The sequence below is a fragment of the Cyprinodon tularosa genome, unplaced genomic scaffold, assembly GCF_016077235.1.
Source record: "Cyprinodon tularosa strain WSP-4 unplaced genomic scaffold, ASM1607723v1 ctg679, whole genome shotgun sequence".
NCBI lineage: Eukaryota > Metazoa > Chordata > Actinopteri > Cyprinodontiformes > Cyprinodontidae > Cyprinodon > Cyprinodon tularosa.
Window position 1 is genome coordinate 319,651 of NW_024039428.1, and position 16,511 is coordinate 336,161.

General features: G+C 38.1%; 1 protein-coding gene and 1 long non-coding RNA gene across 2 annotated transcripts in view; one reads left to right on the plus strand and one right to left on the minus strand.

The window, feature by feature from the left end:
• zmp:0000001114 (suppressor of tumorigenicity 14 protein homolog) overlaps positions 1-16,511 on the minus strand; it is a 46,050-nt gene that overhangs the window by 9,458 nt on the left and 20,081 nt on the right. The window contains exons 2-11 of the mRNA XM_038267591.1: positions 12,793-12,946; positions 12,151-12,305; positions 10,927-10,997; positions 10,528-10,700; positions 9,895-9,930; positions 9,383-9,611; positions 4,938-5,046; positions 3,194-3,303; positions 2,513-2,643; positions 1,885-2,083 (exon numbers count right to left, since the gene is read on the minus strand). Coding sequence (XP_038123519.1) covers positions 1,885-2,083; positions 2,513-2,643; positions 3,194-3,303; positions 4,938-5,046; positions 9,383-9,611; positions 9,895-9,930; positions 10,528-10,700; positions 10,927-10,997; positions 12,151-12,305; positions 12,793-12,946 — 1,367 coding nt within the window. The remainder of the gene's footprint in view (positions 1-1,884; positions 2,084-2,512; positions 2,644-3,193; positions 3,304-4,937; positions 5,047-9,382; positions 9,612-9,894; positions 9,931-10,527; positions 10,701-10,926; positions 10,998-12,150; positions 12,306-12,792; positions 12,947-16,511) is intronic.
• On the plus strand, positions 275-1,329 carry LOC119771543. The gene is made up of 3 exons (XR_005279157.1): positions 275-887; positions 977-1,179; positions 1,272-1,329. It is a non-coding gene; the product is annotated as an uncharacterized LOC119771543 (long non-coding RNA).

Sequence of the window (16,511 nt, forward strand, 5' to 3'; positions counted from 1 at the left end):
TTCTCCGCCTCTCCTTGCTGCACAGCTTCATGTGCTCTGTGTTGAGGTTTGAGAGGGCGGCGCTTGGTGACGTCGTGCCTGGGTCCGCGATTGTGATTGGTTGGGAGGAAGCAGTGACTAGCATAAACCTACATGCTAGGCTACAATGAGAAGGAAGGAAAACTGCGTTTCTTTTTTATCGAACTTTTATCGACCCTCTTTTTTTCTATTGCGCCACACGTCTATCGATCGATATATATCGTTATTGAATTATCGCCCAGCCCTAGCTTATAGCATTAAAAAGATTCAGGTGATTTATTTTTTTTTGTTAACATGTGTTAGAGTTTGATTCTGGCACTGACCTATGTGCTAATTCATTGCTAACTGTGATCCAAAGAAACCACACAAGCTAAAATCAATGACATTTTCACTAATCAGCTCAGACTGATAAGTGAAGCTCTAAAGTAACTGTGCAGAATTTTTTTTGTACTGCTGTAAATTAAATGCTAGAAGCCCTTGTTTTCTTCTCTTCTTTCTCATCATCACTGCTAATATGATGGCAGGATTTTTTCCAAGTACAGGTAGACAAATCTGTATGCTATATTTACAATTATGCTGAAGACTGTAAACCTTGTTCAATGAAGCAGGCTATGTGCAAATTGTAGGTATACATGAGTCTGTTAACGAAGAGCCTAGTGAATGCCAGACTGTGCAAAGGAGAGCTGATAATTGTTAGGAATCCAGTTTGTGTGGGTTGTGTTTTTGCTGTTTTTCTCTCCCTCCACCACCAGGTGGTGCCCTGTCCTCATTGGTCCTCCTGCACACCTGCGGCTGGTTGGCTCATCACTGAGGAGTATTTCAGCGACGGACTGTCACTACCTCGACGCCAGAGTGTTCGCCAGTTTTGGGTACTCTAGCCAAGCTGAGTTTAGCTGAGTCTAACTGAGTCTTTGTTTCTCTGAGTCTAACATTGTTTTTGTCTTTTTCCTTTCGGCAGGAAGTCATCCTGCATACTGGATGTTTGGCCTTCTCCCCCCGGAAGGATTGTTTGAGCTTCACACTGAGCAGGGGATTAATCTCCACACGTCCCGTTCAAGTTCTCCTGGAAATCTGAATGGCAGTCCGCTCTGCATTGGTCCTCAGGAACCAACCAAACCAAAACGTGTCCGCCCTTCAACCAAGAAACCTTTCTCTGCAAACGTGAGCCCGTTTATCTCTGTTTTTGCAAGATGTCGTTCAAAGTTCCCACGGACCCTGAACTAACCTCTGTGAACTTCCCTTCTCACTTCCAGTTCCGGTTCACCAGCTCTCTGAGTTCCCCTGAATCCAACCCATTTGAACTCCTCAATAAACCTGTTAAACTTTTACTCTGGTTTCTCTGAGTGGTTTTCTGCACGTGGGTCAGATCTCTTAAAAACATTCTGACAATAATAACACTATACTTATTAATGTAGAGGGATCGTTTATTCCAGCTCCTTTTCGATGGAGCCAGACTAAAGGCCAGACACAGTGTGAATAGTAGCACAGTCACAAAACCATTATGTTAGATTTCTTGGTGTGCAGCCCGCATGATCCTTGTCATTATTAGGTTTTAACCCTTTTTCATGAGGAAAGTATGACCCATGCTCTTATAAGGAGCATGGGTCTTATCCTCTCCACTGAGGAGAGGATAAGATATATAATTTGGGCCATAAAACCACAGCTCGTCATTTTTATGCTACCTAGATTTCGTTATCTCAAGACAGATCTCAGCTAAGTGATTCCCCCTGCTCTCACTCTATTTGCTGAGCTAAGCTAACTGGCTGCTGGCAATAGTTACAAGACAAAGATGAGAGAGGTATCTATCTGCCCATCTGACTTTCAGCAAGAGGACCATTATGATTTTTTTCTTCTTTTTTTATAAACTATTTCTTTGTTTCAAATGAAAGGGGGACATGGAAGGGAAAATGATAGTAAGAAGAGCTATTAAGGGAATAAAAGAGTTGTATGATCAACCTACGGCAGTTTTTCTCATCACTAATGTCGCCACAGTCGTTCCAGCCATTACACTGTAGTTTCTTTGCGATGCACATGCCATTGTTGCAGGCAAACTCACCAGGGCAAGCTGCTCACAATCACATACACAGAAAAGAAGAGCATAAATAGACAGCATTGAGATACAGTGAAAAGGAAGCAACATGTTTACAGCAGGAATTAAAAAGCAGATCAGGAAAATTCCAAATTATTGTTATTCATACAAGCTGACGTCAGAACAGGAGGGATGTACCTGTTAGACAGCTGTAAATAAAAGACACACAATAAATAAGCTTTGTGCCATATAGCCAAACTCTCATATTTCCCTTTTAAAGTTTCCAGTTTGACACAAGCGAGATTTCTTTAACTTTACTGCCAATCAGTCGCAAGTCTTTTTTTTTTTTTTAGGACATAATTACTAGTAATGGTGGACAGAGACTGCCTTAGTCATGTTGTGACAATTCACTCATCTTTCAAATTTTGGTTTATATGTGGGCAACAAAAATCAGAATGAACTCACCGTTAGAATGATTGAAGGCCTCATACTCTGCAAGAAAGCCCTTGTCAGTATAGGACTCATCAGAGTGAAACTTCACCTCAAGGACGTTAGAATCACTGGTCAAAACTAAGAATGATCGATCCCCACAATATCTGAGACACAGAGCCCATTATTTTAAACATGACTGATGTTTTAGTACACAAAAATGTGAGATGACAGAATTGGAACAAAATTACCAATGCACCAACATTTTGTATCGAGTAAGTGTTTTAGGTTAGGCAGTAAATATTATAACCAGACAAGCAGTTTAACCTTGTATTGAATTATTTTCAATAATAAAAAAAATGTGAACAAACCACTTTTTAAAATCCAAATTAAGGCACAAGAAATGTCCAAATCTCACCTTTTTGAAACACAACACTTCCCTTCTAATTAATGGCTTTTGTAAGAAATTAGCTCCTCATTAAAACTTGTTTGAATCTACAGTTAAAAAAAATCTCAAATTTACAATTATAACTGTAAACCAATTTCATTGTGTTACTAATAAAATGTCTCAATTTTAAGAAAAAGTTAAAATGAGAAAAGACAGAGAAAAAATCTTAGCATCGAAATTTTTAAAAAGTTTATGTATCTGGTAATTCACAAAGACATTGTCATTGTCAGTTGTATACTTTTAGGCTTGAAATTAGGATCAAATCTTACCGTTGCCCCATGATCTCCACATAGTCCTTGTGACACCTGCTAGTGTCTACATTAGGCTCTTTCATGCTGAATATCTTGAAAGTCACACGTACTTTTTTACCTTGAGAAACCTGTTGCAAATAAATAAAAGTTACTGATTTGTAACATTACTGACCAGGTCAAGTCAATGCAAGGTAAATGTATTTGATTAGCACAATTCAGTACTAAGACAACTGAAATGGCTTTACAGTAATAACACAATACAATAAATTTGAAATCAAAGCAGATTAATGGCAAGTAAAGATAAAAACACAATAAAAGCCGGTAGCATAGCAAGTAGAAAACAAAAACAAACTAATGATGCTTCAGTTAACAGTTTAACCTTAAGAGTCAAAAGCAGCTCTAATCAAATGTTTTTAATTTGGATTTAAAATAATTCAAGCTTTCATCAATTTTAAAGTCTTCTCGGGGTTTTTTTCCTGATAAGTGGAGCATAGGAACTAAATTCTGCTTTTCCATATTTGTTTCTAGTTCTGGGTGTGCAGAGTAGGCTTGAACTAGAAGACCTGAGTGGTCTGGGAGTTTGATACACTCACAACAATTCTTCTATGTATTTAGGCGCTGATCCATTCAGTGAATTGTATATGAATTTGAAGGATTTTAAATTCTATTGTACAAGGAGCCAGTGTAAGGCATTCAGAACTGGGCTGATGTGCTGTACTTTCTTATTCCTAGTGAGAACACAGGTAGCAGAGTTTTGGATCAGCTGCAGCTGTCTAACTTTTTAGGCAAACATATGAAGACGCTGTTGTAGTAATCAAATCCACTAAGGATAAATGCATGAATTATTTTTTTCTAGAACCTGCTTGGACATTATTCCTTTAATCCTGGAGATGTTCTTCAGGTGCTTAAAGGCTGACCTGGTTACTGGCCTTTATATGCCTCTGAGGGTTGAGGTCTGAGTCCATAGTAACACCGAGATTTTGGACAAAATCAATAGTTTCAAGCTGTAGTTACTGAAGATGTTTGCTAACTGAGACCTCTCCTCCTATGATCAAAATATCGTTACCTTTTTTTTTTTATTCAGTTGGAGGAAATGTTTTACACGTCCAATAGTCTGAGGAACCCATCACAGACACTCGCTGACATTGTAATGTAAAGCTGTGTCATCTGCATAGTTGTAGTAAATGATTATGCTTTTTTTAATAATCTGAACTAAGGGGAGAATGTAGTCATTCAATAGTAGGGGTCTTAAAATGGAACCTTGAGTGACACCAGATACATTTTCTTTCTGTTCTCTGATATAAAGATATTGACAAAAGAATGCTGACATAAAAATTCTTACCATGCAAGTAAGATTTAAACCAGTCAAGTGCCAGTCAAGTATTTTACCTACATGCACAAAGAAAAAGACGCCTATACATCCAACAATAAGGCTCAAACAAATCAATAGTGGCTTACGGTTCTGAAACTTCAGAAATATCACCTGTATATATTTCACATAAACAAACGCAGAAACCAAACTCACACACTAAACCAAGCAGCTCAACTATAGCCGCAACAGCAGCATGTCAGATGCTGCTGTTGCGGCTATAGTTGATAGAAGTACTGAGCAGCTTGCCTTCAATAGTGCTGCGTCAGCATTCCTCTCTCCTCCCATAGCAGGCTAAGGATGGAGGAGAGGGAGGAGGGGACGTCCTGAGGAAGGAGGGGGCTAAAGCAGGGAAACATTAGGTACGAGGGTGAACTTAGGAGTCTTACAAACCTTGATGGTCCACTTGCAGTCCATGGAAGGAGGATAGAAGATTGGATGAAGTGGCGACGTGAATTTTCCATTGTTTCCAGAGAGTTTACCTCCACACTGCTGAGCTGAAATGCATTATAGTTCTTTTAACAATATCTCATAAATAATAAAATAGGTAGTTCACTGGTAGGTAATGGCATACCCAGTAGTTCCTCTCTGTTTCCTGTGTAACTAACCAGTATGAGATGGGCTGTGTGTGTAATTAATTACTAGTCAACAACCCATTAGTTCGTCATTAGTTCCTAAAGTGTTCTCTACACTAAACATCTAAAGATTGAGAAATTAAATAAGTTATAGTTATCAGAAGAAAAAGACAGTAAAGATAAAAACTGTCATTTATAACTACATTGGAATACTCTACATGATAATGTATTCAAAGGATTAAGTAGTAGCCAAAAAAATGTATGTCGATTTTCGAACTACTTTAAAACAACATCACACAAATACAAAGAAAGAGAGGATATTATAGAAATTTGTTTTTCTATTGAGGTATTTTAGCTCAACTAATTATCAGAGGTGGAAGAGGTACTCAACTATAAGTAAAAGTATTGGCTCTCATGTAAAAGTTACTCGTTCAAAATTCTATTTAAAATGAAATGAATGTGAAATACTCCTATTTCACTGCTAGATGACAATAGTCTAACAAAACTTCCCTTTAATTAGGAACATTAGTAATGACCAAGTAGTTTTTACATACTATGACAATGCCTAAAGTGGATTTCACAAATACATTTTCCCACTCTGTTCAAGAGCAGGTATGCTCAGGGGTGAATAGGGCCAACAAAAAAGTCAGTAGAAATACTGAAAAGACACACTGTAATTTACAGTAGCTGTACATACATACATCATGCATTACATGATTTGCATTTGTGAGTTAACCATCACTTGCATTACACAACTCAAATACTTAGAGTTTAGAGTGAACATTAGATTATTTGGAGTTAAGCTAACTAGCAACAATAAGTCCCTATAGCTGTACAATTCAGGAAGAGGAAGTGGGCACCTGTGCATGTGCAGTTCATTCTCTTCCAGTCACCACACTCATCATTACACAACCCAAGTTGGAACACTGAGGGCAGCCTGTTGACTTTACATTTGTGCTGTTGTTTATTCTTTCAAATTATCAAAACAAGCATCTCTGCATTATAAGTTTTTCATAACATCAGCTAATGAAATACAGGCAAAATACTGTTCAGGTCATGGTTAAGTCCAGCTTTGGTGATATCCAAGCCTCCTCTGATAAGATTAAAACAAAATCTGTTGAAATCAAGATTCAATTTTAATTTCAAACAAAATTTAAAGGAAACTTTCCTCTTTGACATTGTAAGATGAATCTTGAGACCAATTCTGAATATGCGGTGCTGAATGGTAAAATTTCACAATACAATATACACTGTTACAATTCAGTTAATTAGCACACTTTCCTTATGATTAAATATAAATGTTAAATCTATTTTAAAATCATACATAAATATATGAATTTTATATTTATATCAACCTCTCAAATGTATATCTAAAACCATATTCTGTAAATTATTAGATTATATTAACGTACAGGTACTTAGGTATTAAAACTGACCAAAGCCTGTCTTTTAACTACACTATGAGAGCATTGTAAGAAAGATGAAGCTAAACTTGGGTTTATTCTACAGGAACAAATCGTACCTTGGCTTTTTTTTTTTTTGCAAGAAAACATTGATTTTTTTTTTCTACTTTTTTACCTGTGCTGGATTATGGTGATCTGCTTTTTATAAATGCACTTTAAAAACACCCTAAAACATTGAGTGTACCATTGCATCCTGCATTTTATTATTGGTTTTGGAAATTTGGTTAACCATTGTACCCTGTATGCTGTATGCCGGGTATCCATCTCTGTATGTCCACTCTCACTGGTGCATTATTGTTTCTATATGTATTATTGGCCCCTTCCATTATACCTCTGTGTTTACTTGTGTACATACAAATTGCGGCATTGCATGCGTTCACAGTCAAGTACTATTTTTTTTTTGCTTACTACACCTGACTTACTTTTTTTTTTAGGAGTAATTTACCTTTAAACAAATAGTACCATAATTCTGCCAACAATGAAACAACTTTTATTTTAAAATCCCTGTCCAGGCTGTGCTCTGGAATCCCTGCTCTTCTAAGCAAAATAAACGTAACAAATTTTGCGGGAAGCCCTTGAAACAAAGGGTGCTGAATGGTTCCCGAAATCTCTGAAAGAATGAAATCTCTGCCATATATAAATGCACCAAGGTAGAATGAGATAATGCATGTATCTGTAATTCTTCTGCAAAAGAGGAGAGGGACCACTGCTCTATCCAGCTCTATCCAATTAAAAATTAGGGAACTAAGGATAATAGGCAATTCAAAATTATGACAAGGATAGAAATAGGGTGCAGACAAATACACTCACCGGCCACTTTATTAGGTACACCTGTCCAACTGCTCGTTGACACTTAATTTCTAAGCAGCCAATTACATGGCGGTAACTCAGTGCATTTAGGCACGTAGACATGGTCAAGACAATCTCCTGCAGTTCAAACCGAGCATCAGTATGGGGAAGAAAGGTGATTTGAGTGACTTTGAACGTGGCATGATTCTTGGTGCCAGAAGGGCTGGTCTGAGTATTTCAGAAACTGCTGATCTACTGGGATTTTCACGCACAACCATCTCTAGGGTTTACAGAGAATGGTCTGAAAAAGAAAAAACATCCAGTGAGTGGCAGTTCTGTGGGCGGAAATGCCTTGTTGATGCTAGAGGTCAGAGGAGAATGGCCAGACTGGTTCAAGCTGATAGAAGGGCAACAGTGACTCAAATAACCACCTGTTACAACCAAGGTGGGCAGAGGAGCATCTCTGAACGCACAGTATGTCAAACTTTGAGGCAGATGGGCTACAGCAGCAGAAGACCACACCGGGTGCCACTCCTTTCAGCTAAGAACAGGAAACTGAGGCTACCATTTGCACAAGCTCATCAAAATTGGACAATAGAAGATTGGAAAAACGTTGCCTGGTCTGATGAGTCTCGATTTCTGCTGCGACATTCGGATGGTAGGGTCAGAATTTGACGTCTACAACATGAAAGCATGGATCCATCCTGCCTTGTATCAACGGTTCAGGCTGGTGGTGGTGGTGTCATGGTGTGGGGAAAATTTTCTTGGCACTCTTTGGGCCCCTTGGTACCAATTGAGCATTGTTGCAACGCCACAGCCTACCTGAGTATTGTTGCTGACCATGTCCATCCCTTTATGACCACAATGTACCCAACTTCATGGCTACTTTCAGCAGGATAATGCGCCATGTCATAAAGCTGGAATCATCTCAGACTGGTTTCTTGAAAATGACAATGAGTTCACTGTACTCAAATGGCCTCCACAGTCACCAGATCTCAATCCAATAGAGCATCTTTGGGATGTGGTGGAACGGGAGATTCGCCTCATGGATGTGCAGCCGACAAATCTGCAGCAACTGTGTGATGCCATCATGTCAATATGGACCAAACTCCCTGAGGAATGCTTCCAGCACCTTGTTGAATCTATGCCACGAAGAATTGAGGCAATTCTGAAGGCAAAAGGGGGTCCAACCCGTTACTAGCATGGGGTACCTAATAAAGTGGCTGGTGAGTGTATATTACAATGCTGTGTGACAATTTTATTTATGCTAGGTTTCATCATAATGACAAATGTTGTATCCACCAACCACAGCTTTAAGAATATAGTGTCACACCTAGCAGCAGGAAAACCAAAACTCTTCACTGAGGCAAGATTTCTGTCAGCTCTGAGCAAGAAGCTGAATTACTCTTAAAACTCTTGGGCATAAATTTTTAGGTTATAACAAAAGAGAACTCTTGCTCCCCCTGATTCCAAAATGTAACAACTGGTTAACACCTGAGGTCAACTTTGCTAGGAAAATAATAATTTGGTATGGACCTGTCAATAGTGGGAACATATCTCCCAGTTACCTTTCTTTAAATTTTGGACATCCACCCTAATCAATTACTCTGGGCGCGTTGTACCAGCTCTCAAAGCATACTGAGAAAGACTATATATATAAATATATAACAGCCCCATCATTTTAAAGACATGCCTTGAGCATCTCAAGACAAATCTTATGGAGCTTATCTGATCTGTACTATGGTGTTGGTCTTAGTTTTCGTTGAATTCTCAGCCGATCTCCTCAATGAAGGAAATGGTGACTAGATTAAGATCCTCCAAGTAATTCCTTCCAACACATAACATTACTTTCAGTTCAGTTAACAGCTTCCTGTCCCAACCATATGCAGCCTTATAACACTGATTCTTAACATTGTCTAAATACTTAACTTACTTGGAGAATCTTTTTTTATTACCTTTACTATAACCAACAAATCTCCCAAACTCTCCAGTTATTTTCACCTCTACTCACACTGTGATGGCCTGAGAATCGTCAGGACTCAGAGAGTCGAAGATAGAGACAAAGTCATCCTTGCAATCATCTTCAATGTGGAAAAATGGAAAACTAACTGATATGGCATTCTCTTTTGAGGTCCGGATTTGCCACTGACAATGAGAGTTCGGCGGGTAGTGTCTGGGGTACCCTGGAGATGAAAAGTTTTGTGCAGCTTTAACTGCTTCCAGACGGAAGAAACAGTCCTCTGAGAAAAAGAAGAATATTGCTCAAGTCAGATTATCGGATACAGACAAGGGTAAAACTAATTGGAACTACATTTTTTCTAAATTCTTACTAATGTATATGAAGTTTTTATTTCTTAAAGCATCTCAATCTGATTGTTACACGGATTGCAATCTTTGACAAGAACAGAGCCAATGCAGTACAGGACAGAATCATAATTTGTTACAGGCTGGCAGGAGGGTGAGCTTCTAGCCAACAGGAAAATGACACCAGCGAGTGGTTGAAACAGGACATACTGTACTCACCTGCTGTGGGTTTCCTGGCCATGCGATAATCTGTGACTGAAGACAGATATGTGGGAAGAAGTGAGAGGGAAGATTGAGGGAAAGGGAAAGAAAGGGTCATCAAAGTTTGTGATAGAATTTGATGTATGTTTCTGTTCCAATTCATTGCAGTTAAGGGAACTGAGGAAAATGTGATACTTTTTCTGCTCCATCTCACCTTCTTCTAAAGCAGCATACATCTCTGTCTAACAATTTGGTAAAGGAGCATTCAAATTATACTAATAGCAATCATATTAAAAAAGGACCAAAAACCACAGAGTCACAAGGCCTTGCACTTGGCTTACAGCGCCAGGATGTTGACAAAACAAATGCATGGCCAGGGGCATGGCTATTATTATTAAGGAATCCAAACAGTATAAAATATCAAGCTCAGATGCAGCACAACAGTTCTAAATGATCTATCATCGAATTAAGACAGCTAAGAGAAGTAAACTATGATATGGATGGAGAATAGAAAGGAAAGCAATGCTGATGGGTCATGACAAATACTTCTTTGTTATTTCTTACTGTTTGATGTAATATTCTGAAGCCAGTTAGGGCTAACATCTACAAAGTTTCATTTGAACCCAAGCACTTGGTTCTGATGGTACTTACGTGAAGCAGTAATTTCAGTAACCCTGATTTGATTACTGTGTCTTGCGCGGTTTTGCGACTTAATGCCTTTTTCCAGTGCATCCGAAATCCGCTGCTCTGAGAACTCTGGCAAAATCTCCAGGTTTGTGACTGGAATATTAAACTGGGACCAGTAATAGGCTATAACTCCTTCACTGTAGTTTAGATATCAAAAGGAAAACTTCATGATAGGAAAATTGACAGGAAAAATCCATCATTAAAAAAAAAATATCCAAGCAAGCTTTGAAAAGGTTCCTTTCTAAAAATGGCTTATATTGTACATAGTTAATAGTATAATTTACAAGAAACTGTTGGAGGTCTCATTTTACATAATGAAATGCGCTACATCTGATCTGTAGGAATATGATGGTGTGCCCTTACCTGAAGGCAGTGACTACAGATCTGTTGTAATACTTTGCAAGAAGTAGATCATTCTTGTAGAATTCCCCCAGCTGTGTTAACAAGCAGACAAACCAAAAAGTTAAGGATATCATTTATTTTAATATATACTGCTTATATGGAGAATTATGATACTGAACATGTTTTTTTTAATGACAAGGTATATATGGGGTTTCCAGATAATTACGGTTTCATGACTGCAAAAATGTCATGCTGCTCCTAATGAGTAAAGTGTTTTTGGAGTAATGGTAGTTTTCTTCTGGCTTTTAGAAACATAAAGCTTTAATGAAGTGTTCCTCACAGGCATTCTGCCGCAGACTGGATTAAATAATAGAAAAAAAGAGTTGGAAAAAGAAAGGAGCAGTTTCCTATCTTTTATTTCATAGTTAAACACAGTCTTACAATATTACAGTATAACAGCATAGTTATGCTGCATATTTATGTTACCTATAATTCCCAAATTTTATGTAGCTTTTGACCGGACGGCAAGCAAATGCTCTCACAAAGGCATTTTATTACTCAAAACCAGTTACTCTTAACCGCTAAATAGGCTTCACTAAAACAACAACACAAATCTGAACGCTATGTTCACAATATTTAAGAGAAAGCTGGAGCAATCGTCTTTGTGAGAGGATGGAGAAGTGTTTAAATGTTCCAAGGGTTTGATGACTTTATGTAGAGTTAGGACATAACCATTAAAACTATAAAAAGAATTATTGCCTCTCACCTCAGGAACCTGCTTGAAACATTCAATAAATATTTCCCGAATAATGACCCACCAGAAAAGAATGACTGGATAGGCTTTCCACCACCTTCACCGTGCACCACCTGTCATTAGAGCTGCAGGATACTGTGGTCAATCTTCAACCTTCCTCCCCATGTTTGCATGTCATTTTCACTAGTTTGTCTTTTTTTGTACTTGAAGGGTCTCAGCAAGGGCCTTTAGTTATCAACAGCTCCAAGGTGTAATGCAAACTTCTATATCTTCAATGCTCTTCAGGAAATGTATAAAGTTTTATTCTTTCACCCAATCAGAGATGCAATTAAGCTGTTATTTTGCATAGGAAGGGACATTCTAGAAAACCTTGCTAGCCATGTTAAAAGGTAATCTTACTTAGAGTAGACGCCTAAAGGCTAAGGTATCAAAAGTTGCAGCAATGTCGACCAGAGAATATAAATAGGAGACATTTTGGATGATATACTTACAAGGGTCTCTACTTTATTAGCCAAACCACGAAATTCTTTGCTGGATGTATCCTCCAGCTTTTGGTAATACCTCTCACCATCCATGTTAAGGTGACCACTAAAAAGCCTCACATTTGGCTGCTTCCTTACGGTGGCTTGGGAATCAGCGTCCTTAACTGACAGAAGGAAAATAGAACAGAGTTGATTATTCATCTACAACACAGAAAGATTGCTTCTCTGATGAAGGAGAAAACTTTAAAACAGGGCCTTGAAGTAGAATTCTTAGTCTTTATCGTATGATCGATGGCAACAGATTGGTTGTCGAGGCAATTAAAACAGAATCCAGTTCATGACTTCAGAGGTCTTTTTGTGAGCCACTGTCTGTGTAAATGACAAGGATACTGTGCAACAGCTGTTGACATTATTTTTCCACTGCAAAGTAAAACTTCAGAGGTGTCAAATAGGCTAACACCAATGGGAAATTTAAGTTTACACTCTTACACACTCATATCAAAGAGTCTTGCTTTCACAGAAAGTGTTAATCATCCACTTTGAGATGTTGTGTCAGTTTTAACAGCAATGAACAATCTGAATACTTGGATCTCTCATTTCAATTAATATATTTCTAATAAAAACAATTGGAAATAAAGTGTCACTCCTTACAGAGGAAGAACCAAATGAGGAATCCAGCAACAGCCAAGAGGATAAGAAGCACCACAAGACTACCGATGAGGATGCCAGTCCTTTTCGGCGATGACCTTTTGTATGTTGATGACCTCCTCTCTTTCTTGGTTAGGAACTCTACGTGCTCCTGGTTCTGAAATTGGGAAAAGACAGAGAGGAAACATTTTCAACTTAAAAATAGCAATAAAAACTTATATGGCCACTTAGAGGTTCCTTCTGGTTCAATTCTGCTGTTGTTAAGCTGATAGCCAGAAGCAAATACAAGAAGTATGTTTAAGTTTGTGTTGTTTTCTTTTGATTTAGGGAATTAGCTTTCTAAAACATCTTACTGTAGGCATCTTCTAAGAAAGTAGGGCAAGGTGAGTCTATATTCTTTTGCACATTTCATTGTGTGCTGTACATGAGACAATTTCGAACTCATAGATGTTCATGAAAAAATAGAATAGTACACTGTAGTGGCATAGAGGGAACACGAATAGGGGAGTAGTGGCCTAGTGGTTAGGGCATTGTGCTTGAATCCCAGAGGTTGTGAGTTGAAGCCCCACTCCCACGGACTGCCACACTGGGTCCCTAAGCAAGATCCTTAACCCCCACACTGCTCTCCGGGTGCCACACAATGGCAGCCCACAGCTCCCCAACGGGATGGGTTAAATGCAGATAGTGAATTTCATTGCTTTGTACTCGTGACACTGTAATGACAATAAAGTTACATTCTATTCTATATAGCTAAAAAGTAAAATATAAAAAATGAATGAAGAATATTTTAGAAAAATGCTAAAATGGTGGAAAAAGATTAAATAGAAAAATAGAAAATCTAACCTAAGAACTCAAAAGAAGCATATCAAATTTTGAAGTTACCCTCTGCTCACTACTTTTACAAAGAAGTACTTATAGCACTTAGTACTTATAGTACTTATACAAATGTTATTATTTTGGGATTATTCAAAATATAATGGACAGAGAAATGGAAACAGAAAGGGAAAAAAATGCATTCAGTAGGGAGATCAGAGCCCAAGACATCCAAAGAGGTCCCACACTGGTAAAGTCGCATACCCCATCCAATAGAAGAGTGATCCAGCACAATCTCATGCAAAAATGTCTTAGGCTCTCTGTTTTGGTTGTGGTTCCTCACAATTCTCGATACTGGTTATGTCTGAAGGCAGTATCAAAAGGTCTATATGGGCAGGCTGATTGCCTGAAGATGTTTTATGGTTTTGAGGGCCTGATTATGGCGGCTACTGTGCGTGCCTAGGGGGTTGTGGTACAGGCCATTTGCCCAGAGAACCCGCTGCATACTGGGCTATTCTGTTTTGCTTTTTGGGATGCTTTTAGTTTAGCTCATGGTTTCAGGTAATACTTTGCCTTTTAATGGTCATGTAGAAATCAGACTTGGGCCTGTTGGTGATATAAATGGTTGATGATAAAGGAAGTAAATAGCCACAAACTACAACTTTTTAAATAACCAGCTAGTTATGTAGGGCAACATACAGTAAGAAGACAAAGATTTGTTCATACAACATAAGAGAAACTAGTGTGTAGACAGATTTACTTAAAAAATGTAAAAAAAAAAAAAATTGTTTTTATTAATTAAAAAAACTCTATATCAGGACCATATCAGGGCTCTATAAAGACCCTAATGAAGTAACAATTGAAGTGCAATTTGTGAATAGAGGAATTTAACCAGGAAGCCAGTTGTTTTTATAGAACACACCTTGTTCTACTTTCTAAGAGGAACAAGCTCTGAAAAGCAAAGGACATATTTTCTTAAAACCTGTTCTGCAACACTAACATACCTACTGTAACACCCGAAACAACTCCATGTCATTTTGTTTTACATGCATCCACGTACTACAGTAGGTGATAAACAGGTCATGTGTTTAGGAAAATTACAGGCATGGGGTTTAAAAAATGCTCTAAAATGATTAGCGTCTGTTGTTCAGCTTTATCAAGTGGTGGGGGGAAGAGAAAAAAAGAATTTTGGCTGCTCAGTAATCAACACACAAGGAATCTGCTGCCTGCAGCCAATGAGTGAAGAAGCCAGAGTGCCATTATGGATGGAGAATCTCTTTGGTATTATATCAATTTGTCATATCCGCTGCTCCTTAGATTAGGGGCTCAACTACTTGAGTCTAGATGATTATTCAAGGCAATGCTCTCTCATTGGAAACTGTAACAGAAATCATGGGCCAGAATGAGGAGGATCGTTAGATAGGGGGTCAGCAAGAGCCCCAAGGTTCTTCTCCGTCAATCATCCTTATCAGGGCCTAATTATACCATTATATGCACTTTATCATATTCCAATCTGCACTACTTCAAAGACTCACAATCCCGCATGCAAATTATGATAAATTCTCCCTTAAAGTGCTATTTAAGAAGATCCCACAAAAGCCCACTAGCGTAAATTATTCATGTCTGAGAAGAAATCAACTTGAGCTTTAGAGTTTACGTCTGTGTTTTTCTTGAGGGCTGAAGTGCTACAGGTTTTAGATGCCCCTTGCCCTACATACCTTGATAGAATGGTTAATCTACCTCACTATCATGCAGTCAATCTCTGTCAATCTCTGCTTACTCAGCTCATTTTGGAGGCACATCTAAAAGTTTTTGGACACCAATCCTTGAGGACTGGAGATGGAGACTCCTGTTCTGTTGTCTGATCCAGGGGTCTCCAACTTCAGCCCCGAAGAGCTATTGTTTTACATATTTTAGATAAGCTGGTCTAATTAATGAATTACTTATTTGGAAATGGTCATGTTTGGCAGCCAGAGGTCTGGTAATTACACTTTTTTAGAATTCAGATGTGCTAGAGTAGGGATGCAATTTAAATCTACAGGGCAGCAGCTCCCAAGTACTGGAGTTGAAGACCCCTGGTCTAACCAGTTTTACTCATAGGAAACAGCAGTAAGGTGTGGCTGAAATAGAGCTGTCCCGGCTTGTAAGGAATTTCTGAGCAATTTTAACACCATAGTTTCTCATCCTATGAGAAGTCAATTCTTAAACTCTTTTCTTTAGGGTGAACTCATGATTTTGTTTATTGTACTTGGTCCACATTACCCATAACTGCTGCCTATTTTAATATCTCATGACTTTATTGCAGCAATTTTCTTTCTTTTCATATGATTAGTTAATTTGTTTTCGTTACAGATTTAGAACAGAACACAATAGATGCCAGTCCTCAATGGCCTATGTTCTACACCTTTTGGAGCTGTTTAACACACTTTAATCGAATGATTAAGTCCTTAGGAGGAATCTGGAGAACTTGGCTGCCACTGAGGATGTAAACAAGCCATTTGATTCCAGTTTATTTTTGATCATGGATCACTATGATGAACAATTTCTTCCAAAGTGCTCTCCTATTGAAGTTGTCTCAACATCCAGGTGCTGTTGTGGGTAGTAACTACTTACATTTACTAAGTTACATTTAATTGATAAAATTCTTTGACAAAAAAATACTTTTGGAGGTGATTGTACTGCATTTTATTTTTAATATTTACTTGAAGGATATTTTTATAATGTTTCACCACTCTTATTGGAACAGAATAGTGGCTACCCAACCAAATATTCTAAGTAGCACCACTAATGGCAGGTCAAGCTTATTTTAACCTAAATGCACCATGAAATTTCACTCAAATAAATTTCTTTTTTAGTAAACATGTTTTGTTGGTTTTCTTTTACTTCTATCTGCTGAGCCATCTACTACA